At 36.6% G+C, this 24,970-nt stretch overlaps 1 protein-coding gene across 6 annotated transcripts in view; it reads left to right on the plus strand.

The window, feature by feature from the left end:
- Nucleotides 1-24,970, plus strand: part of CNTN1 (contactin 1) — a 250,764-nt gene that overhangs the window by 135,233 nt on the left and 90,561 nt on the right. For 5 of the 6 annotated variants that reach the window (XM_040551249.1, XM_040551253.1, XM_040551250.1 and 2 more), the window contains one exon: nucleotides 19,474-19,615. In XM_040551249.1, the coding sequence (XP_040407183.1) occupies nucleotides 19,549-19,615 (67 nt within the window). In that variant the 5' untranslated portion in view covers nucleotides 19,474-19,548. Of the gene's footprint in view, nucleotides 1-15,468; nucleotides 15,632-19,473; nucleotides 19,616-24,970 lie in introns of those variants that run through there. The other variant, XM_040551242.1, reaches the window with a different exon arrangement.

Consider the following 24,970-nt stretch of genomic DNA (forward strand, 5'->3'; position numbering starts at 1 on the left):
ATTTCTCCCCACTGCATTTTTACATATAGACCAATTCCTATCAAATGCCTTATGCTATAAATTCCAGAACCAACAACACCATATGTACTGCTGTGTTTTCTGCAAACTCTGAAGGAAAAAACATGTAAGTATTGCATTAGGGCTGCCACTCATTGTACAGTCAGTAAGTTTGTTTGCTGTAAGCTGTTACACATGGTAGAGTTGCATCTGTGGGAGAGACCTTTGTCATCTGCCTGTCATTATTCACACAGTTGAGGTACTAGGGGGGCAGTTTATGAACAAGCTCCAGAGTGGGAGATGCCACGTGCTGTGGTTCACCTTCAGAACTGTGCTCTTGTCAGCTTCGCTCTAAAACTGTATCCTTTTAGTGAAACCACGTTTATGGAATAGCAAGAACCAACTTTCTCATTTGGCACAAGACAGTGTAAAGCAAGGCTTGGGAAACCTTTACAGGAAATGAGCTGCATCTAATCCAGTTTGATATAGTAGGCAGCATATTATTAATCTAAATCACCACATTTATCCCTTTTTTCTTGTCCCTGAGGCCAGCACTCTTCCCTCTTCCGGGCAAGTTGTGGAGGATTTTATAATTGGAGGGAAAACTAAGCCTTCCCTTTGCCCACTCCCCTTTTCCACTCTTGCTGCCTCCCAGGTTCGTGCCAATAGCTCCTGCTGACTAAGATGAGCATGCCGTTAAAACCCAGCTCACTTAAATAATGAACTGGAATAACTTGCCAGGGGCAAAGCGTGTTTTGTTAAGATACCAGCAAAAATCCATAAACCAAGTCCACAGAGCTCTAGTCTTTGCATTTACTCCAATCAAATGCAAAAGTAAAGAAAGGAAAATGGAACAACTATTAGAAGGCTATCCTAATCTTATTTTGAGGATTCTCTTATTTTCAACATCAAATTCACTTTTTTTTTTTTTTTTTGTCCAATGTTGTTTCTTTTCGGTCATGTTCTGTCATGTTTCTTCTTTCTTCTCAAGTGTTGCTGGTCAGCTGAAATGCTAATCAGCTCTCTGTCGGGCCAGCTCAAGGATTTGCAATTTATTTTTGCCTGCCACCTGTTGAAAAAAGACTGGATATTCTTTTTCTGCCAGCAGAGGAATCCATTAGTATCACAAAAGCAGCAGCTGCATCACTGCAGGGATGCACAATAGTTACATACATCAGTTACTCTTTATCTGCTTCGAGACATTAGGACAGATTGTTCCCTTTAATTCTCTACCTGGAAGAAAAGAGCCAGAGTCCATACAATGTTTAAAATAAGCTCTCTGTTTTAACTACTGAAATAACATTTCCAATACCACAGCACCCTCTTGAAAAATGATTAAAAAACCAACCAAACAACAACAACAAAAAAACAAGAATAAACCAAGACAACCAACAAATATTAAAATTGTACCAGCTAGCACTGGATTAAGACTATGTTCTGCATTACTTCAATTTTAAAGTTGTAAAACTTTATGCAGAAGGTATAGTGATACACAGTGATAAATCAGGCAGCTTCTCTAGACACTTTTGGAGTCTGAGATTCACTTAGGCCGACTTGGCTGAGAATTCAGGTTATGGTCTGAAGCCATAATGATCTTATTGATGCAGAAAAAGAAGAAACGGCCAACATACTGGTCCTTTCTTTTCTTATCCTCTGCTTACTATATTGCAGTTAGAAACACTGCAAATATAAATGATTGCATTGCATTTCAGTCCTCATTAAAAGGAGGGAAAAATAGTAAAAATAAAAGCTGTAAGGTTTATAAGTTGACTACAGCCAAGAAATCTGAAGAATGCTGTGGTCATTTTTTAAGCTTTTTTTTTTTTTTTTTTTTTTCATTATGCTCTTTCTATGCAGCATCAGTCTGACCTTTGGCAGGATATCCCCTATTGAGACAGTGTTTTTGTGATCTGTTAGCCTTCTTTAGTCTTTGCCAAGTGCTGGTAGTGATGGGTTTTCAAACACTCCTTCCAGTGATGGAATTTCATATACCCTTTTCCCTTGCTTTTACTCCTTTCAGAAGAAGTACTTTCTGTCCTGGTTACCTGGTAACATCAGCAATGCATGCAATGTGGTATGTTGAACTAATTGCCAATTAAATAATAGGGAAGGCCAAGATCTAACAGAAAATCATTGTGCACAGTTCATTAACTGCATTTCACAGAACCCAAATCATGCCACAAGATTTTTAAAAACATTTAAGGGATGAATATTTTCTTCCGTAATACTGAATAGCTACAATGCAGAGCAGAATGGAGAGATATTCAAAGTAGCAGTTTCTGTGTTTTTCATTCCTTCCTCACCTGAGGGCAGATGTCTGTACAGGTCAGTCATTTCTGCGGGTTAGTTTATCTTCTCCTTGCGATGAATGACTTTAGAAAAGACATAGGGAGTGTCGGAGATTATCAGTATCCTAGCACTATGTGTAAAAAATGGTCTGCCTGGTGTTCAATGATAATAAACTAGGGAATACTAAATAAGAGTGAGGAAAACTCTGCAAATGTCTTTCAGGCAGATTTTGAAATATCTGAGTGGCTTCAAAGAAAAACCATGAGAATAATGAAAGTATAAGAAAACATGCTTTATGGTAAAGGTTCTATACCATACAGCATTTAACTTACAAAGATTCAGCTAATACTTGCAAGCAATGATGAAGTACTGTAAGACAAATCTTTTGTTTATCAAGTAAAGGCATAACAATGCTGGTTCTGGATGCTACTGATTCTTGGTGCTAGATAAACTTGGACAAGAAATGGAGTGATTGTGCATGCATACATCTGAATGTACTAAAATGTAGACAAAAATGGCCAAAAATGTAAAAAGAGACATGAGAAGTGATTTGTGTTTGTGGAATCAGTGGAAGCATAGACGTTTGAAGGGTGCGCAACATTTCATCTAGAGCAATGGCATTTAAAGCATCTTAAGTGCTAATTGCATTGGTGGGAATGGGTAAAATACTTAGAAAAAAGGAAAGGAGGGAACACCCAAAATAAAATTTCAAACGTTCATTGTAGTGCATCTGATAATTTCTGACTTCATAACTTGTAGTGAGAACTGTTAACCAAATGCAACTGTGTGGACCATCAAAAATGAATACCTGTAGTTAATGCCAAATTAATTAGTCAATGCCAAATTATACTGTCAGTTATATGCATAATTTCTTTTGACCGTAGTGGGAGTTGCAAACACACAGCTTGGAACAAAATTTGTCCCTTTAACCCTGCAATTTCAACTCTGTCTCCTCAGCTGAAGTATGTATTTCTCTGTGTGACTCTCTGCTGCTCAGCTAATGTTTACAAAACACGACTATATATTCTAGCCTACCTACTGGCTACACAAAAATCTCCCTATAACATTATCTTTTTCTTTAAATTTTCACCTTTCTCAATTTTCTCACTTTTTTTTCCAGTTTTTCTCCTTGAACTTTACACATTTTGTAGCAGAATCCATATCATCACCCAGCATACTGCGAACACAGTTACGTGCATCCTACATGCACATAGAAAAAGATTGGAGTTTTGGGTGGTCTACATTTGTCATTCTGCTAAATAAACTATGGATTTTTGATAATAAATGAAATTTAGGGAAAAATGAATTTTGATAATAAATTAGTGTCTGTGGGAATACAGAACACATCTAAATGCTTGATTTTTTTTTTCTTACAGAACTATAAGACAATCTTGAAAATCTTTACTTCTTACGTTTGAATTATCAAAATGAAAATTTCTCAAAATAGGCTGTTTGACATATGATCTATTGCATAAATTTAAAATTTACCATAAAGTTTGTTTTTTAAGAGAGAAGCAGTGACATGTAGCCATAATACCTTGAGACCTATTTTTAATATTGCTGATTGAATGCTGAATAGCTGCCAGTTATAAAGATCTTTTTTCATGCAGTTCGTTTATTACTGTGTGAATTGAACTTTTTTTAAAGATATTTCATAACATATTATCATCTCAAGACCTTTTTTTGCTGATACAGCTATATCAAAAAGTTTTTTTTACAGTCAGTTCTTTCTGTATTTTTATCTCTTGGTCACAGCCTTGTTTGCAGTTTCCACAATCATTTTTAGTATTCAAACACAAAGCAGGTTGGAGGGTTTTTTCCTTCTTAGGAGCAATTAAAATGCTCTTACTAAAAATGATTTACTTTGAACCTCACCGGAGCCTAGCAATTTAATCTGTGGTCTAGTAGTGGCCTTTCCTGAATGTACTGAAAGATGATACTATAAAATGGAGTAGTTAAAGATCTCAAAACCTGGCTTTTACAGGCTAAAGAGACAAGTGCTTAAGTCAACAGTCCCTTTGAAAAAGTCTGGAGATCCTGTCTTCTGGAACAAGGCTTGCCAGTCTGAAAACATAGCATCCCGCTCTAGGGAAGCACTGTGCCAGAACATCATCTCCTGGCTCCTTACTGTAGCTCCAGTTCTTAAAACATTGTGAGGGCTCAGAGGTAGGCCAGTAAATTCCGCCCAGCTGCCTCAGTGCTTAGCCCAGTACTTTATGCTTTGCTAAAATGGACCTTGCAAGAGAGAATTTAGTATCTATTTGAAGACCTCAAGAACTGGGGATGTCACTGTATTCTTTGCTAAAATTTTTTCATACATCCAGTTTAGGTCACTCAACGTTCACCTTTCTGTTTTTATTATGCTTTCCTCTAATAGAATAAAGGACTTTTTTTGTAACCTGTATTTTCAGTCCATACTTATGTGCTGTAGTCAGGATATTCCTGAGTCGTCATTTTGGTATGCCAAACAGGCCGAACAAGGAAAATGCTTGCCATAAGGCATTTTCTCCACTACGCTTGTATATATACGTATATTTTATATCTCTCCACTCTCTTTTTTTCAGTCTTTTTTAATAAATATCGTCCAGCATTGTAATTATTTACAGTGTTCTGAGTCACGCTAGTTCTATCTAAGGAGCAAAATCACATAATAACTGCACTTCTTAGTCACTTAATACCTAAGAGATACACAGTCCTTTTAGTCACAACATTGTCCTGGAAATCCAACTTAAATTGCTTTTCCGCTATGTCCCCTAGATGCTTTTCAGAGTTGCTGTTGTCCACAGTGCACCCAGTCGATTTTATGGCCTTAATAATTTGTTCCTTACTGTACTGAATGCTATAGTTTTTTAAGCATTGTAGAACACTGTGAGCACTTTGTTCTTACTGTTAATTTTCTTAACCCAGGTGGTTTTTTTTTTTTTTTTTTTTTTTTTTTAATCTGCTAATATAACTGGAGTGATTTTGCATTTATTTCCAAATAACAAATATTTTCAAGCTGGACTGGTCAAAACTTCCTGTGAAATGCAATTTCCTCTTCTGTTGCCTTCCCTATGTTTTATTAGGTGGGAACTACTCAAGACACCTAAGCTTTGATTTGGGACCTGTCAGAATGAACATCAATAAAGTTCTGAAAGAAAAGATGTCAGAAAGGAAGTTTCTGACGTTAAAGTGACCCTAAAATACGGTCTCACAAAGATACTCTTTAAAGTGTCTCCTTGAACTGAAGGAAGCTTTTAAAATATCTGCTGTAGGATGCTAACAAGAGCTGTCAGACTTCTACTTGTGTGTTCTTTTCAGATCTATCACGTCTGCTGGGATTTAGGAAGAGGGAACGGTTATATACCACACAGAAAATGAAAAATGAATCGAAATCTGCAAAAACCGTAACAAGTCTATGGTTTAAACACTAAATAACCCTATAGAACCATCTTCAAGATAAAAATTCAGTTGATTTGAGTTGAATTCATTAAATTGATTCTGATAAATCACTTCCACATAACCCGTCTTGGAATTTAAAAGATTTTTTTACTTGATAATGTGATGCCAATGTGAAGACTTAGCAGATTTGCTATATTAAGTCTAATTATGATACTAACTTGTGTATGGAGCTTTGATTTGCAAATATAGTGCTTTGCTTTTAGCTAATTTAGTATTAATAACTGTGGATTGCTATGTTTTTACCTTTTGCTTTAGTTAAGTAGTTTAAATCAAATTTATGAGACATGCGATGAGTCACATTTTATTTCAGAACATAAGGGAGACTCGGAATTGTTGATATTGGTCACTTAGACTATCATCTGACTATTTCTTTTTACATGTAATTGAAATGCATTTGGTTTTTATCGTAGACACCCTCTTTGCGGGAAAAATACAAATCGCTAAGTGTGGCCATTTTTAATAAAAACACTAATGATCTGTAAGAACAAATAATATTTAGATGTGCACTGAAGCATAAAATAATGGCAGTAAAAAATATAAACACTTAGGAAAAGCGTCTGACCCATTATATGTTATAGCCATATATTATTTTGTCAGTAGTAAACTTGTACATTTGTTACTGGGTTCTTCAAACTGTATACCACAAAACACACATCAAGACAGGGGAAGATCAATGGTAAAAAAGGATAGAAAATCTGCTTACTTTGATTTTTGTATTCAGTCTTCTGAATAGAAGTTTCTCTTCTGATAAGATGTGAAGGCAAGTACAAGGTATATTCTTCATATAATTTGCTTGAAGTGTTACCCTATATAATCTCTTTGTCTGTAATCTTGAGTGACAAATATGGTAGCATAGATGAAGAGAGTTTTTCTTTTTGTCTATATCAATAAATCAATTCTTGGCCATGCTACAGTAGTTACAGGCAAAGGGGTTTTTACCCATGTCAAATGGGAGAAATTTAGAGTTTATTCAATTATAATGTGCAACAAAGAGGTAAATTCAGGTACATTATTTATTACTACATTTCTGATGCTTGGGCTGTCATTTGCTCTTTTCCATCCACAATAAATGGCCATAGAGTTCAGTTTATAAACTACTGAGTAGTCTGCTAGCACCAAGCATATATGCACTTAAGTGTAGCAAAAAGCAGGAAGGATGCTTCATTGTCAAGGTGGGTATTAAAGCGGTCTTTGCTATGTGCTGTATTAGGGGAGCTGATGACTCCTGGAATTAATGTTTCTGCATTTCTTCTGAATTTAATCTTACCATGAAAATTGAGTAAGATTTATCCCTACAGAATACCTAACCCAAGTTCCATCTCAGACATTTAGCTTTCACTATTTTTCATGTCCTTAAATCCAATGTTAATTCTGTTTCTACTCTAAGAAAGTAGAAGACCGGAGTTAATTTTTGAAAGGAACAACTTTGAAATGTACAAGTCAAAATGATCACCCAGAAATTATTCCTGATTTCCTGGTTCTGGAGTCTTAAGCCATCATATTATTTCCTTTGTACCCCTGTGCTTAAATCCTTCAGTCCCCATATGCTTTACTGAATGACAAGGGACTATATGCTCCTGCCTCTCCTCAGTATCTTGTTTCTGCTTAAGAGTCCAAAGAATGATCTGCAAAAGTTTGAGTGTTAGATCCTGTGACAGCTCACAACTAATGAAATTTTAGCTCTTCAAAATTGTCAATGCATTTCTGTGATTGCTATAAAAGAAAAGCCAGATTGCAGCATTAAAATAAACCACTGAATCTGAAACAGTAATGTAAGATATCATCTCTTGATTAAGAAAGCAAGCCATGCTGACTTACTGTCAAATTTTAATATCTTAGAAAAGTAGTTTTCAGTTATACCATCAGCACAGAAGCTATCAAAAATAGCCTATGTGACCTAGAGCTACTCTGTGTTAAAAAAGAAAAATGTGATATATAAAACTGTGTTGCAAAATGCATGGTGAGTTTGATGATGTATATCAGATTTTGCAGGTAAACAGCTAAAATGTATTACCCACATTATTTTTTTTTTTTTTGGTACATATTGTTGGTACTGTCATGAAAATTAGATTTTTTTAATGAATATTTCAGGACATAAAGCATATTATAATACACATGTATGTTTAAATATATATATAAAAATATAAAATATTTATATATATAAAATATTTATATATATATTATTGTAATATTATTGTAATATTTTGAGAAACAGAAAGACCAAATGACCTAATATGTGTTGCCATAATGATTCGTTTGACAGATGCATTAGTAGACCACAGAATGTGATACACAGCAGTTTTTGGTAGTTATAAATAGTAGCATCTTTCACATTGCCTTTTAAGATGACTAATAATGCATACTGGAGTATGTTGTCATTGTGTCTCCATCAGTACAAAAGAACAGAGAAGTTAATGAAAGTAATGATGCTATTTCAATTTCTGATATTGATTATTGTGTGTAACATTTTGTCTGTTCTTCTCTTCTAATTTCATCTGTACATCAGGGAGATAATTTTTTTTTTCTGAAAAAAATAAGGTAATGTGAAAGGTACCTTACATGCTTCACCTGTTAAAGTAGTTCAACTGAATATTTGAAGTATTTAAAAAAACGTGAACACACTGGGGAGGAAAGAGGTCAGGGTGGAAAGAAGACAAGCACAGAAGAATGTGTGTGTAAAAGTTCATAAATTAAAGCACTTGCAAATGATTTTCTTTAAAGAAGTTAATGTGTGGATATTCTTGATTTGTAGATGTACCAACACATCCCCTAAGATATCAGATAGCAATACTGCTGACTTGGCATTTTCAGGCTAGAACAATAGGTGTGCAGGAACTGTAGGTAGATGTTTAATGGAGTCTGTAGTGATTCCCTTTTGTTGCTTGGAAGAAGCTAGAGTTGCTGCAAGATGTTATGGCATTACTTTGCAATCAATTCCTTCTAAATGAGATGGTTATGTTGAGTTCTTGGCATATTGCCATACTAAAATAGCATCTGTGAAAGAATACACTTGTATGTTACATTCAACAGACTAATTATCACCTAAAATATATGTAATTATTTGAAATTAGCCTATTGGAATTAGAATTACTTACTAATATGACTTTGATAACTATAAAGAAATGTCTTTCTTCTGTCTGACTTGCCTAATCTGTATTTATCTACATATCAAAATGTATTTTTTGCCACAACAATGTGAAAATTGGAATGAGATCTTTGAAATACAGTTTTCTAGACTTCACTCCTGTGAACAGATAAGTGCCTCCTGTGATTTTGCTCTGTGTTCATCTTACACTTAAGTCACTTAAGTGTATTCCAGACACTTTAGTAGATCAGACCTTTAGCTCTCAATTGTCTGTGTTTTTTGTTGTTGTTGTTGTTTGTTTTGTTTATTTATTTAACTTTTTTTTTCCCTTTGTATTTAAGGAAAAAAAAGGCCCAGCAGAATGATTTGTATATGTAAATTTGAGTGGGGCCCCTCAGGCTCATGGTCCTACTTCAGGCTGGTACACACACACACACAGAATAGAAAGCCCCTCACCCAGGAAAATAGTTAGAGATGGAATTTATTAAGAAAACAGAACACACTATGCTAATCAGGGAAGGGCATGGCCAAACAAGCATAATCACCAGCCCACTCTTTACATACAGCCATACACTTTTGTCCCATTATGCATTTATTTTCCCACATTAATTCCTCCCCATTTCACCTCAAGGTGATTCAAGGTATTTTTTGTTTGTTTGTTTGTGTTTTTTTTTTCTGAAAAAGACTTTAAATATTCAAAGAGCTTGGAAAAAGATTTTATCTAAGTGCAGTAATGACATCAGTATTCTTTCTTATTACCATGTGAAGATCTGATTTATGGTGTTTCTCAGATATAGTGGTTTTGACTGTGGGATTCATCCAAAGGCTGTTCTAATCATAGAACCATAGAATGTTTTGGGTTGGAAGGGACCTTAAAGATCATCTAGTCCCAACAGTTCTGACATGGGTAGGGACACCTTCCACTAGATCAGGTTGCTCAAAATCCCATTCATCCCAGCCTTGAGCACGTCCAGAGATGGGACATCCACAACTTCTCTGGGCAACTTGGAAGAATTTCTTCCTTATATCTAATCTAAATCTATGCTCTTTCAGTTTAATGCCATTCCCCCTTGTCCTGTCACTGCATGCCCTTTTAAAAAGTCTCTCTACAGCCTTCTTGTAGGCCCCTTTAGGTACTGGAATCCTGTTATAAGGTCTCCCCAGAGCCTTCTCTTCTCCAGGCTGAACAACCCCAACCTCTCAGCTTGTCTTCACAGGAGAGGTGCTCCAGACCTCTCATCGTCCTCATGGCCCTCCTCTGGGCTTGCTCCAATAGGTCCATATCCTTCTTGTGCTTGGGGCCCCAGGCCTGTTTACAGTGCTCAAGGTGGGGTCTCACAAGACCAGAGTACAGGGGGAGAACCACCTCCCTCAACCTGCTGGCCACTCTTCTTTAGATGCAGCCCAGGATACAGTTGGCTTTCTGGGCTGCAAGTACACATTGCTGGATTGTGTTGTGCTTCTTGTCAACCAATACCCCCGGGTCCTTCTCCTCAGGGCTGCTCTCAATCCGTTCTCCACCGAGAGTGTATCTGTACTTGGGATTGCCCCAACCCAGGTGCAGGACCTTGCACTTGACCTTGTTGAACTTCCTGAGGTTCACACAGGTCTGCTTCTCAAAGTCCCTCTCGATTGCATCCCTTCCCTCCAGCATGCTGACTACACCACACAGCTTGGTGGCATCAGTAAACTTGCTGAGGGTACACTTGATCCCACTGTCCATGTTGTCAACAAAGATGTTCAACAGTGCTGGTCCCAATACCGACCCCTGAGGAACACCAGTCATTACTGGTCTCCACTTGGACACTGAGCTGTTGACCACAACTTTTTGAGTGCAACCATCCAGCCAATTTCTTACCCACCGAATGGTCCATCTGTCAAATCCATGTCTCTTCAATTTAGAGACAAGGATGTCATGCAGGACAGTGTCAAATGCTTTAATGAGTCCAGGTAGATGATATCAGCTGTTTTTTCCTTATCCACCAATGTTGTAACGCCATCATAGAAGCCTACCAGATTTGTCAGGCATGATCTTCCTTTAGTGAAGCCATGTTGGCTGTCACCAATCACCTCTTTATTTTCCATGTGCCTTAGCATAGTTTCCAGGAGGATCTGTTCCCTGATCTTGCAAGGCACAAAGGTGAGACTGACTTGCCTGTTGTTCCCAAGGTCTTCCTTTTTTCCTTTTTTAAAAATGGGGGTTGTGTTTCCCCTCTTCCAGTCAGTGGGAACTTCACCAGACTGCCATGATTTCTCAAATATGATGGACAATGGCTTAGCAACTTCATCCACCTGTTCCCTCAGGACCCATGAATGCATTTCAACAGGTCTCATGAACTTGTTCACCTTCAGGTTCCTTAGAAGGTCTCAAACCTGATCTCCTAGGGTGGTTCTTCATTCTCCCAGTCCCCTGCCTTTGCCTTTGCGACCTGGGTGATGCAGCTAGAACTCTTGACAGTGAAGACTGGGGAAAAAAGTTGTTGAGTACCTCAGCCTTTTCTATATCCCAGGTAACCAGGTCTCCCATCTCCTTCCAGATAGGGTCCACAATTTCCCTAGTCTTCCTTTAATCGCCAGCATATCTATAGAAGTTTTTCTTGTTGCCCTTGATGTCTCTGGCCAGATTTAATTCTATTAGGATGTTAGGTGATCTAATCTGATCCCTGGCTGCTTGGACAATTTCTCTGTGTTTCTCCCAGGTTACCTGTCCTTGCTTCCACCCTCTGTAGGCCTCCTTTTTGTGTTTGAGTTTGGCCAGGAGCTCCTCATTCATCCATGCAAGCCTCCTGGCATTTTTGCCTGACTTCCTCTTTGTTGGGGTGCATTGCTCCTGAGTTTGGAAGAGGTGATCCTTGAATATTCACCAGTTTTCTTGGATTGCTCTTCCTTCCGAAGTTTTATCTCACGGTACTCTATCAGGCAGATTCCTGAAGAGGCCAAAGCCTGCTCTCCTGAAACCCAGGGTAGTGAGCTTGCTGTGCAGTACATGTCAATGCATGTCCCCAGCTGATGAAGCATTAAGAGAGAGTTCTGTTTATTCTGTGTGCCTCTGGGGCTATGTTGTGGTTGATAAAGAATATATACATTAAAATTATCAACTGATAATTAGCAGATGATAAAATAAGCTTTCCCAAAAACTGTGTTCATCTGAAAACTATGGAAACAATGCTTTTGTTATAGGTAATGAAAAGTATGATAATAGTCATTTATCTTCTGAAATGTTCAGAGTCTACCTCATGAGTAAGCATTCTTGAAAAGCAGCCTTTAAAACTTAGAAAACATTCAAAATGGTGTATGGCAGCTCAAATGTGTAAAAAATGACCATGGATCTCACCAATAGCTATTCTGAAATGTGTAATCTTAAGCCAAAATGCACAAATAACACATTATTCCAAAATGCAGTAGCAAGTTCTCATAAACATTGAATTGATTTTCCTTTTTTCTCCTGTTTGCAGCTGCTAGTCTGATTCGAATTGTTTATTCACAGGATGAAAGAGATGTTTTTAAGCATGCTCAACAGTTGCAAGTGATTGATGTAAATTAAAAAAAAAAAAAAAAGCTACTCTGATTTAAAGAGAGTTGCTAGGAAACATGCAGTTTGAAGATGAAGTCTCCCACTGAGCTTGTCTTTGGCTGTAGAATAGGAAATATGTTATAGGGTGTCCTAAGTTACCAATTACGTGAATAAACTGTTAAATTTTTATAAATATAAATACATCTGCCATGAACTTATTGAATGCACATGATTCATTCCCATATCTTCATTTAGTGATGAATTACAAGGTATTACTAAACTCAAGAAAATGTGAAAATCAGATAGAAAATGGCAAGAGAGCTATGAAGGTTTTCATAATGTCATTTCATTTTCTGAAACATCAGATGAATTTTTTCTTAGATATGGATCTAATGTATTTGAGATTTAATTTCAAGATGATGTTCTGAGTACTCAAAGCAATCAGCATACCCATTCTTTTATTTTTTAAACTTAAAATTGAAACTGCAAGGATAACAACAATTATCGTCTTAATTTTATTAGAGAAGTTAGTATATTTTGCCCCTTGAAAGTTGTCAGATGAAGTAACCAAAATGTTCTCTTTATCATATGAAAGAGTGCATACTTTTAGTAAATTATATTTATTTGTATTCATGATGACTTTTTCATGCTAGTTTTAGAGCAGTGGGTGTGTTCAATTATCTTGGATTCAAGGGTAAACTAATTGGACTTTAAGACCCAAATGGAAGCTAGTATAGGAACAGAGCAGTGTGCTGTTCTCCATGATACTCTGTGTTTGGCAGGGGTTTATTGATTTTTGTTAGCTGAAAATTTCTACCAGGCAATCTAGAAGCAACATAGCCCTTGCAGCATACTTTCAGAAAAGCATGAGCAATGTCTGTGAAGAACGGCAGTGGTAAGTGATCTTTTTCTTACTTATTACCTTAAAAGAAAGAACAGCCAGTTGCTGATAGAGCAAAACCTGTGAATAGGGACTTGGAGGACTGGCTGCCTGACCCTTTGTTACTGACATGTTGATTAAGGACACTGTTTTAGTACAGCTGAGCAACACTACGTTATCTGAAGGTATCTCAAAACAAAACCTTTTTGCAGCTCAATGACTCATGAAAAGTAACTAAGCCGTATTAATAATTAATAGTAAAGCTGAGTTGTTGATCTTGTTACAAATTAGGATATGCCTAACCTTTCTAAAAAATATGTTTGTAATAGCAGTCAGTACTAAATGACCCTTCGTTACAGTCATTGATTAACTGCAACATGAGATAGGCGTGTGACCACTGTAAAACCCTTGTAGGGAAAAGAATCCTTATTTATAATGAATTGTGAATGCAAATAAGAAAAATAAGACATCTTATTAGTTGCATGAGCTGTTTGAGAGGACAAACTAACAGAAAGTCCAAACAAAGAGTGAAAAAAAATAAAAATGGAAGGGATGAGGTAGCAGGCAAGCAAAGTCCCATAAGGCTCCTTAATTGCTTAATCAAAAAGCAAGAGTACCTACTAAGCAACCAACTGAAGAAATTACTGAGTCTTGAAGTCTGGATTCTTAGATGTGTAAATACAAAAGAAGCAGGAGGGTTAAATCCACAGTGTGATTAACTACCAGCATGTTTTCCTATGTTAAAAAATAGATAATTATAAAATTACCATGAAAAACAGCTTGTAACAATGAGGTTGCAGTTCAGGTATGTGGTATCTTCTGTACCTTACATCAGTCTTCTGCAATAACATATTTTTGTTTCTTCTTATAGGCTTTATGTTTTCTTGATGTGTTGATAAGGTGCTATGGCTTTCAAGTGCAATAGGCACAGCTCATAACATGTCTAGAGAATCTTCTTTTTGCTTGGTTATTTGCACTTATTAATTTAGCCTAAGTATATTAATGAATAGAAGCATTTATTTATTTATTTACTTAACAATATGTAAAAGACAGAAGATCATCTTATTTATGGGCCATCAAGTTGAAGGGTTTCTTAGCTGGCTTTTGTTCATGTGAAATGAAGAAAGTAGCTATACTCTTTAAAAAGAGTGGTATAGAAAATACGAGAAGCACACTTTTGTTGGTGACTCACTGTTTGGACCAATGGTCAACTACTGGGGGCAGAAGCGTGGGTTTTGAAAGGCAGAAATTTGAAATTGCATTTACATTGTGAACAAATCTGGCAAAAATGAAGAGTATAATTATAGGAATCAAAGGTGATCAAAAGGAGATAAAGCATTTCTATACAAGCCTTTCTGAAGGGAATTAAAGCCGCTTATTGACTCTAAGAGATAGACACAGCAGTGCTATAAGAGCAGGGCTGACTTGGAAGTTTACTTACGGTAATCCCAGCGCACTGTAATGAGATAAATGTGTGTAGTGGGAAGGAGCTTGGCTGTCATGACTTTTCTGGTAATAGAGAAGAGCAGGAAACACTAGTGGCTAAAGTATTGGTTTCAGAATTAGATCAAGGGTTTGGTGATAGTGGTTGAGAAGACAGACTTTTGAATAAGATGTAATTCACCTTCTAATGTCACAGTCTAACCTAAAATTCAAAAGCTTGATTGATTACAAAATTAAATTGCAAAGACCAAAATAGTAGATGACAACGGGTGATACAATAAATAATATGTGATGTGCATCGTTATTTTATTTAACTTCAAAAGTTTGTTGGTAATTCTAAATACTAAGCAAGTAATAAGATTTTTGAGGAGCTACTTATCATAGCAAAAAAAAATGCAACCTCTTCTAAGAAAATCGGGATAACAAGCAGTTAGATGCTTACTAAAATCACTAAAAGAGCCTGAAATAATAATAATAAAAAAAAATACAAAACACTGATTAGGTTGAAGTATTGTGTTGCTCCTAAAAAGCTTTGATTATAAGTTTCCACTGTGTTAATTTACTAGTAAATTATTGCAATTATGTATATTCATGTTTTGAAAAAGGGTGGAGAACTCGAGATTTCCTCTAGATTTTTGTATCTATTTATAGTCTAATCTGGATGAAATCTCTACCAATTCTAAAACTTGAATGTGTGTAATTATAATGATATAGCAGGAAATGAGAACTGCAACAAGAATCTTGATTTACCTCTCTTATCTGTGTGTACCAAGCCAGAGCTCCTAAACACTTTCCTTTGCCCCCTCTCCATCAGTTCTATACTAGGGATTCCTAAGGGGGAGCCCTGAGCAGATGTCAGGGGCTGATGCAGCTCCCATGCTGAAAGCCTCAGGAAAGGAAGATCTCATTACGGTAAAAGCTGAGATTTAATGACACACACAACTTGACGACCTTTCTTCTTCCACACTCTTCCAGTCTTGAGGTATCTATTGTTAATTTTCTAATATACAACTGCAAGCTGATTCTCTGTTTTTCCCAGCTCCTCCCTTTTCACTTTGTGCTAGTCTAGTTGATATACAACAGATTAAATAATCTCCCCCATCATATCTTTTCCTTCAGTCTTTTGGTCTCTTGCTGTGGATAGTGCAGACTCCTCATCCTCATGTATCTTCATCTACCTTCATTTCCTTCTCCATTGCTTTTCCTCTCTATCTTTCTTTCTGACTGCTCCTTCGGGTTACTTTATTACTTCTATCCTCCCACAGTTCAGTTATGTGTCCCACCCAAGGTCCCTTCCCTCTGTGATGCTGAGTTCAGTTTCTTTGCTTACTCTTCATCCCTTTAACATCCCCACTCTTGCTCCCATTTTCACTGTAGACCTCTGTTCCTCCATATATCCCCACTGTCTTAATTTCAAATCTAGTAGTTTCTGTAGTTTAGTGGCATTGCTTTAGATCTTCTGACCTTTATTCATCTGACTGGTTTACCTGCTCTTTTGCCTTTGCTTTTGTGATTAGATTATGAGTGCTTTATATTCTTGCAAAGTGATGATGTCATCTACAGGTTTATATTAAGAAGGGAAATGATGTAAAACCATCTATTTCATAGCTGTAAAGCAAGTGGTTTTGCTTCTTAATGAAGGCAAAAGTAAGCAGTGAAGACCTGAAGAAAGCTACACAGAATAAGGAAGAAAATGCAGACATTTTCCGGTTTTTTTTTTTTTTTTTTTTTTTTTTTTTTTGTGAGAGAGAGAGATTAAAGAATCATTGTGATTTGGTAGTATAAAGAGGCAGGTCTTTCCTTTTGTCCTGGGAGCACCCAGATCATAATGAAGCATCATGAGACACTGCAAGTCTCCAGAGCAGTTCTGGGAGGTCCCCATGCTCAAAACTGAATGTGCTTTCTATTCGGCAGCCAATGTCCCAGTTTTTTCCCCACTTCCTCTGGGAGGACCGCACTCCAGACAGCTCTCCAGGAGTTTTCTTGAATCTAACAAGGCAAAGGCCCTGTAGTCATGTTTTGGGAAACTGAACTGAAGAAGGGATATAAATGTGCTAATGAGCATTAGATAGTAATTAAAGTGTACACATTTGCAGTTAAGTGCTTGCTCATTTTATTATATATTTTAAAAATCTCTTACTCATTTGCTAAAATTGTGATGCTTTGTTGTTAGAAAAAGAGGATAGTATACTGTGCAGGCTAAATGGTGTAGAACCAGGCAAGCAATCATTCTCTCCTTTTACAGGGCAGAAAAGTGAGTCATACTAATGACTTCTTTTGTTAGGGAATGATTTTTACTTAGCCAACAATGGCCTTCTCTCTCTGCAAGGAAAGAAAAGATGAGAGCTATAAAGCAAAAAAGGCAATGGATGACACTGCATGAGCATTGCAGCTCACAGTGCTGCCTCTGCTGGGAGTGCTGCTCCCTCAAATCCTCCTGGGTTCACACTTGGGCAGCTGGGTAGTAGCATCACGTGCAGTCACACTGCTTCAGGCATACAGAGGATAACCAGTGCACTGTCTCATCTAATAGCAGGCAGTTCTGCTGGAATTCACCAGAGCAGTGTGAAGCAGTGTGAAGCTGACTTCTCTTCCACAAGCTGAGCTAAATCAGCAGAGATGTGCTGTATATGCAAAACTCACCCAGCTGAAATAAGTGAGAGCAAGGAAAGGATTTTAATCCTGGCAGGGGGCATATTTTTGTATCTGAATAAAATGAGGTATTTATAGCATTCACTGACACGATTTTTATTTACTGGAATTTGAAGCAGTGTTCAGACTACATTTTCTGAGCCAACAGAGGCATTTTCAGAGAGCTAGGGATGAGAGTATCTTTCCAGAAAGAATGTGAATTTTGCAAAAGAGAGGGATGAGGCATCTTCTGTCTGCAGCGGTGCCTGTAACGTCAGAGAGAGCACACAGGTTTACTCTTAGCAGTTTCATCTGTCAATACATTTGAATGCAGCTATTATCACCCTGAGTTACTGTGTAATTATTACTGTTCCCAACAGAGTTACTGTTTCATTGCTGTTTAATTATGTGCATTATTTCAGAGGGACTGTGCAATTTAATTCATGTCACTGAAATAAATGTTCCAGGAGAGGCAGTGTCATACCACGAGAACCTTCATAGTCAGGATCTGGATACTGGACACGTATACAAAATTGTTTGTAGATGTAACCTACCTCTGTCTTTTTGAGGAGTCATACAGACACAGCAGTTCATACCTCTCCCATTTTAAGATGGATGCCTAAAATAGCTGTGAATATCCTTTGTTTAGCAGAGCAAAGTATAATGCTGGAGTCTAAAGAAAGTTCAGTGCCTACAGAAGCAAGAGAGTAGCATTGGTTAAATTCTGCCACTTGGATCCACCTACAGGATGCATATGCATTTGTTGCCAATGTAAGAGTCTTTTTGCAGGGAATATTTCTAAATCAATCCTACCTCTTGGGATCACTGTACAGGTCTTTTACTTGTTTTGCTGAATAATGTTTTCATGTAACAGCCATGATTTTCACAACTATTAATACAGTTTAGACATGCTTGTTAAAAAGTTTTCAACTTTACAAGAGAACAAGAGTCCAGGTAAAAGGTAGAAGCCATGGTCAGACTCGTCAATACCTGTCATGGGCAACTGGAAAACAGTAGCATCAAGACTGCATCCCACAAAAAGTGATAAAGCCATGTAAACATGTGCATACACCGTACTGAAGGGTATTTAACTACACATGAGCATATTCATGTAATGAAATACTAACAAAATTTATAAACTGAGCAGAGCTGGTAAAATTTTCACATGCCCAACATATGACAATATTCTGTCAGGGACGGAAGCCTTGCTTTGTGTGAAGGCCATAACTTAAACAGTGCTACAATAGAACCAATCAAGAGAAGACAGGAGGAGTATGAACAAGATATGATGGATGTAAAAGGGTCATATATGTGTTTTTATATATGCGTGGCAAGAAATCCATTAAAGAAAAAGGAAAATTACACACTTCAAAAAAGCTGACACATTGCCCTAAAGAAATAGATAACAACCACCAGACAGAAGGAAGAAGCTAGCAAAACATTGTTTGAGAGAAGTAAAAAAATGTTAAGTACTTAGGAAAATGGTATCTAAAATCTCAAAATATTCAAAAGAAGCTACATGTTTCTTTAGTTTCAATTTAGTATATATACAGGAAGAATTTCTCTCATTGGGAGAAAATAAAGCTTTAAATATGACATTGCAATAATCATTATGTTCAGCAATGAAAAGGAAATGCATAAAAACTAATACTGCCTTTCCATAGGATCATGAATTCTATGCTAAAAGTTTTAAAGGAATGATATACTAGACAACATAAATGAATCCTTAAAAAGATTCGTATACTTTGGTTTCACTGTATTTTTTTCTTGCAGACTTTGAAATCATTAATTATAGTGTAGTACTTACTGAGATTGGGGAGGACAGAATCTGCGCGTTCCTTATGTTGTTGCAAACTACATAATACTTTAACATATCTAATACTGTGAAATGTTGTCACAGAAACGCTCTAGATCCAATGCAAAACATACTTCTGATTTAGGAAGATTGATCTAATAAAGGATATTCAATACTGACAATTGCTATATTACTTACTATCACCAGGAAACCTGAGTATCCTTAAAGAGCATGCTGTCTGAATCATTATTTTAATCCAGAAAATTTGATAGTGCATTTATCCAAAAAACTCTATCCTTTAGTATTCTGTTTAGACAGATATTATGGCAAGCTAAATGTGATATGAGATAAAACCTTGTTTCAGAATTATTTACTCCTTTTTATTTCTCTCTCATCAGGTGGTTTTAGTTCTCTGAATACTGGTGTTGCAAGGCAGAATTCCTTTTGAGATAATCTCTGAATAGAAGACAACCATGTGGTTCTTCATTGGTCATCTTATTACATTCTGTTTCATCTTCTGTGAGAGCGGTCATCTTCACGGTAAGATGACCTTACATGTTAATTCATTTAACAGTTTTAAGCTCTGTTCATTCCAAGGTCAATTATGCTATTTGTATGGCTCCAGTTCATTTGTGCAGATACAATGAAATACTAAATGTGAATAAGAAAGCTGTAAGGAAGCATACTTACTACAATGGAAGACATAATTAAAAGCTTGCAAAAACTGAACTTTAAATTTGTTTTTGTCTATTCTAATTTGGCATATAGAATTATTTTTTTCTCTATAGTCATCCAAGATTATAAAAAATGTATCAACCATCTAGTTGTGCACAGATAATCAACACAATTGGAAGAATGGAAATATGCCCACAAGAAGACACAATAAACAGAAAATTCTATAATGTAGACATTACCTAAAATTCACAAAATCTGGATTTCCTATCACCGCAGCATAGTGGTAGTTTTCATAACACTGTGAGGCAATGCTGCATGTACTGACTTTAATCTGAAATTACAAACAGTAAAACTTTTCATAAATACAGATGCAGCCATAAACATTAAAAATTGCAGGAGCTATATCTCTAATATCTGAAATTACAGAGGTGCTTGCAACTCAAATTTTGGTTCAGTTATAAAAGATAGTAGGAGCTTTTTGGAAAGTTAAACTTCAGGATTGAAATCTAGTTTCTGTTCCAATCCTTCCAAACAACTTTGAAATTTGTAAAGCCTGTTTCAGACATCCTTGTCAATTTAAATGATGCTGGGTTTTAGTTGCCATCATGAATTGGGTTGTCAACATAAATAGAGCTCTCCTCAAGAAAGAGAATGTTTTACTTTTGTACAGACTGCATGGATTGAGATCTGAGCATGTAAAAAGCAAAATAATTAAATTGTGCATACACAAAATGATGACTGAGGTTTGAGAAGTGCAAATATTGTGTACTAATGATGCAGTTGTTTTCTAATGCATATCAAGGTAGGCTGTAGATCATTCCCTACTTTGTGGGGAAAGTTATTCATAAAACTAGTTTTACTGCATGTCATAAAGCATACTGATATGTTTTTTTTGTTGTTGTCGTTTTTTTTTTTTTTTTTTTGTGGGTGATGGCTCTTACATGATTACATAATGAGTCTGTAACTGAAATAAGCAGTTCATGATCTTGTTTAATCTGGCCTACCATTTCAGGTATCAACTCGACACTATCATGAGACCATATTGTTTGTATTATTGAGTCCAAAAATATGATTAATATTTGATGTAAGCACACTACCTTTAGGAAGTTACTCTGTAGATCACAAGAGTGCTTATTTACTTAGTGAGAACACTATTTTATTCTATGAAGGGTTTAAACTTGATTCTTTACTCCAAGTCTGAGTTTGCTGGAGGATATACTGACACCTAATAACAAAATTTTAAAGGTCTTGATTTTTATCTCTTACAACATATTTATTAGGTGTTTTAAGAGTTTTGTCTTTGTTAAGATAAGAGGGTTATTGATGGCACCAAAATAAAAAACTAAAATTCACAACTTCAATTTAATACTGGGCTTTTCCTGAAAAAAGGCTGTCAGCTACCACCAGTAACATGACACGTGATTTCATTTTAACAAAACTAGCCGAAGAAGTGCTGGACGTTGACTGATAAAAAAGGTGTATGAGTCAACCACTGACAAAAAATGTCCAGTTGATCTCTTGATGGTCAGCTATGAATAATCAACTAATGATGAATGCTATTATTTGTGTATTATGTACATTGCAGTTGTGCCCAGAAGCCAGAGATCACAGAATCATAGAATGGTTTGGGTTGGATTGGAAAGGACCTTAAAGATCATCTAGTTCCAACCTCCCTTGCTGTGGCAGGGCCACCTCCCACTAGACCAGGTTGCTCAAAGCCCCATCCAACCTCTGGGGCTTGGCATCAGAATGTACCTCATGCCAGATGCCTTAGAATGACATTGGAAGATGGTGTGCTATGAGTGTCACTAGCAAGTGACATAGAAAGAACAAAGATGAGTCTGATGATGTTGAATGTAGTTTGAGTGTGCACTGATATGGCAATATGCATTTTATCTTTCATTTGACTGTAATTGGCTATGGTAGGTTCATGTGAGAAAAATAGAAGGCATTGGTGTGAAGAGTTTTGACTATGGGGAGGTTCTAATAGTGCTGGTTGTAGAAGGCTTTTCAAGTTCAAAGAAAATTCCTAACTTATCTTTTGGTAAGGAATAAATCCAGGACTTGCATACATTTTTCATCAAAAGCCAAAGATAAGACTTACTGCCACCATTAAGGACTACAGCACCATGCTCCAATGTGGAGGATTCATAGTCTTATACAATCACAGGGAGTTCATTATCTCTAGTGCATTATTAAAAGGCTGAGTAGCACACACACAGTCAGCTGTTGGACCAGCTCTACTTTGCATAAATAATTAAATACCGATTTAAGAGAGAGTCTGCTCCTGTTACATAAATATGAATCTGCAGTCTTTGCTCTTTTCCCTAGCACTTGAATCTTGCTAGAGGGTTTCTCATTTCATATGAGTGCTAGAGCTGCTGGTAGTTAGTCTTAGCAAATTTTCTTTTTCAATGTATTCCTTGGCAATGAAATGTCATGGAAACCAGAAAATGCATAGCTACCGTAATCAAGATGAAATAAAAGGGGTTGCTTGAGAATGTTCACAGGATGGTTACAAAGGGAAAAATAGCTACTGTAGAGAAAGAAAGAGCACCATTAGGGTGATCAGGTCAAGATTTAGGAGGTATTCTTCTACACATGATGCCATCGAGGGGAATGCAATGTCAATAGTAATGGAGAATATGAAAATCGAGGGCAGTTTATGAGTAAAGATCATAAGTTCTCATTTCAGTGACAAGATAGATCAAGGATCATGGTGAATAGACAAGTTAGCAGGAAAAAGATGTTGAAAGCAGAATGTTCAAAAGTTTGCTTCAACAGTTTTTAAGAAAACATGGGCTTTCATTTGAAGTATTTTTGGCTCAAGTTGTCTCCTGTAGTCCCGGATGCACAGTTCTAAGGTGATTCTATGTGAGTTGCCTTCGAGCAAACTGATCCATGACCAGAGTCACCAGACAAGGATTTTGCAACACACGGCTCCTAAACAGACCTACTATATGAACTGCTCTAGGGTCAGGAAACCCATACTTTTCAGAGTCAATGTCGTTTGACATGTCTCACTATACAGTCTGTCTCAAGGACAAAGACAGCTGCCAAAAAGTTTGAAAGTATTGAGAATTCATGCTTTGGATAAAACCATGGAAGCTTCCAGGCATAAGTACTGGAAGTATCTTGGAAGCATGGAGGTAGGAAGCTGAAAACCTGAATGCCACTCTGACCTGAAATTTTCAGAATGTGGCCTGCAAGGGTTGCAGTTATTTTGGCACTCTGTAAGCCAAGGATTATGACCTATTTTCAAACAAATCTTTTTCGTACTACGGGAAATTTACATTTTGTTGTTGTTGTTGTTCCAAAACCAAAATACGTGTTTTTTTAGAATTTTGGAGTTTTCTCTGGAACAAGACCCCTGACTTCTGTTTTATGATAATCAAAAGCAGAAGTTAAAAATTGTTTCAATGACAAGCCATTTCCCATCAGAGTGGAATGTGCAGTTACTTGAATGAAGCGAAGCAAACATTATATGAATCAGTGCATCAGAAGTTTAGACAGAGATCATCTTCTGCTATGAGACAGGAGCAATATTTATTTTTCAGGTAAATTAATGCTTCAAATGTAGCCTTGCAGATATAAGTTGATGAAAAAGCCGTAAGTAATTTGGTCTTTCACTTACTGATATAACAGACAGTTATAGTAAGGGTTGCTTTTCTGAGTACATTTGAGCAGTGTAAGGCAAAGGAAAGCAGCAAATCACTCCTCAGGGAACATCGAGATGATAGTCAGTCCAATGCCAAAAAAGTTATTTCATGCCTATTACTGCTAATATTTGACTCTTCTTCTCTTTCCTCTGACATGTGGGCTCTCTCCAACATACTCCTCAGAGGCCTTTGATTTCTTGTTATATTCATATCCTATTGAAAAGTCTGGATTTTAGACTTTGCTTTCATCTGTCATATCCCATATAAATGAATGAACCAAACTGTATCTTCACTTGGGATAATAAATTGGGCCAAAAGAATTAAGAGTCTGATTCAGAAACAGGCGTGCTTTATTTTATTTTTTTTCTCCAAAAGACTAATTAGAAACTGCACAGGGCTTACATTTTGTTGTGCCTAGTTAGTACTCAATTACATTTGTCTATAGGAGGGATCAACAGCAAAAAACATTACGCTGTTCCTCTAATATTTTCTTTCTAATCAAACTTTCTGACTTGAGACTTCATAGTGCCAAGCCAGGCAGTATCTGATTTTTGGGTCAGATCAGGCCTCAAAAGGCAGATTTCTATTCTAGGAACTATTTTAGTTTGTGTAAAATGAGTTGATAGTCCAAGGGTAAAAATGTCAAAAGCACTTCTGTTATTTAGAGAACCTAATGCCTTATTTTCAAAAGTCAGTAAGACCCCAAGCAAACTGGTAAGACATAGGGCTTCTCAATACAAGACAGTTATGTTGATGTATAAATGGGGCTGTGATTAGGCAACATGTTGAATTTTTAAGTACATTGTTGGTATTTCTTATGCACTTGGAAGGCTTGTGTGAGGAGATTGTGCAGAGTAGCTACTGCACTCTAAATACATTTCTAATTTGCTGAGCACTAGCTTTCCCAAAACACCAAGCTGTTAGATTCTTAAGTAACTTTTGAAATAGCACTTGTGTTTCTAAGGAGGAATCACAAAATGACTTAAGAATCTGATAGTCAAATTTGAGTACGCTGACAAGTACTATAATTGGTATTTGTTGGCATTCCTACTGGAAGCATGAGAAGAGAAGCAAACTTTATCATTTCATTCTTAGGCATAAGTGGATAAAATTGCTTTGCCAAGGGTTGGAGATTTTCATACTAGAAACTTTCTATAAAAGAAAAACTACATAATAAACTACATGGCTCATTAAGGACTTCACTGACACGTGAAAAGGCTAAAGATAGGAGTAATTCTCCTGCCTTTGTCAGTCTGGATAAGTAGAGGAAGCCTTCCCAAAGACAATCTAATCCTTTCTTATAATATGAAGTGGCACTATGTGAGTGGCTACTTTTTCTGTTTAAGTGCTGACTGGCTCTTGGTGATAGATGTCCCTTTAACGTCTTGCTGGCTTTCATTGGTACCTCTTCTCCATCAGGATAACAGAATCTTCTTTCTAGACTACTAAATGCTGCATCATGAGTTTTATGGACATGAACATGTTTTGCTTCAGCACATAAGCTTCCCATAAATGCCAAGTGTAATTTTTCCCACCTGATTATTAGAGAAGTAAAAAAAAA

The sequence above is a fragment of the Cygnus olor genome, chromosome 1, assembly GCF_009769625.2.
Source record: "Cygnus olor isolate bCygOlo1 chromosome 1, bCygOlo1.pri.v2, whole genome shotgun sequence".
NCBI classification, from domain to species: domain Eukaryota; kingdom Metazoa; phylum Chordata; class Aves; order Anseriformes; family Anatidae; genus Cygnus; species Cygnus olor.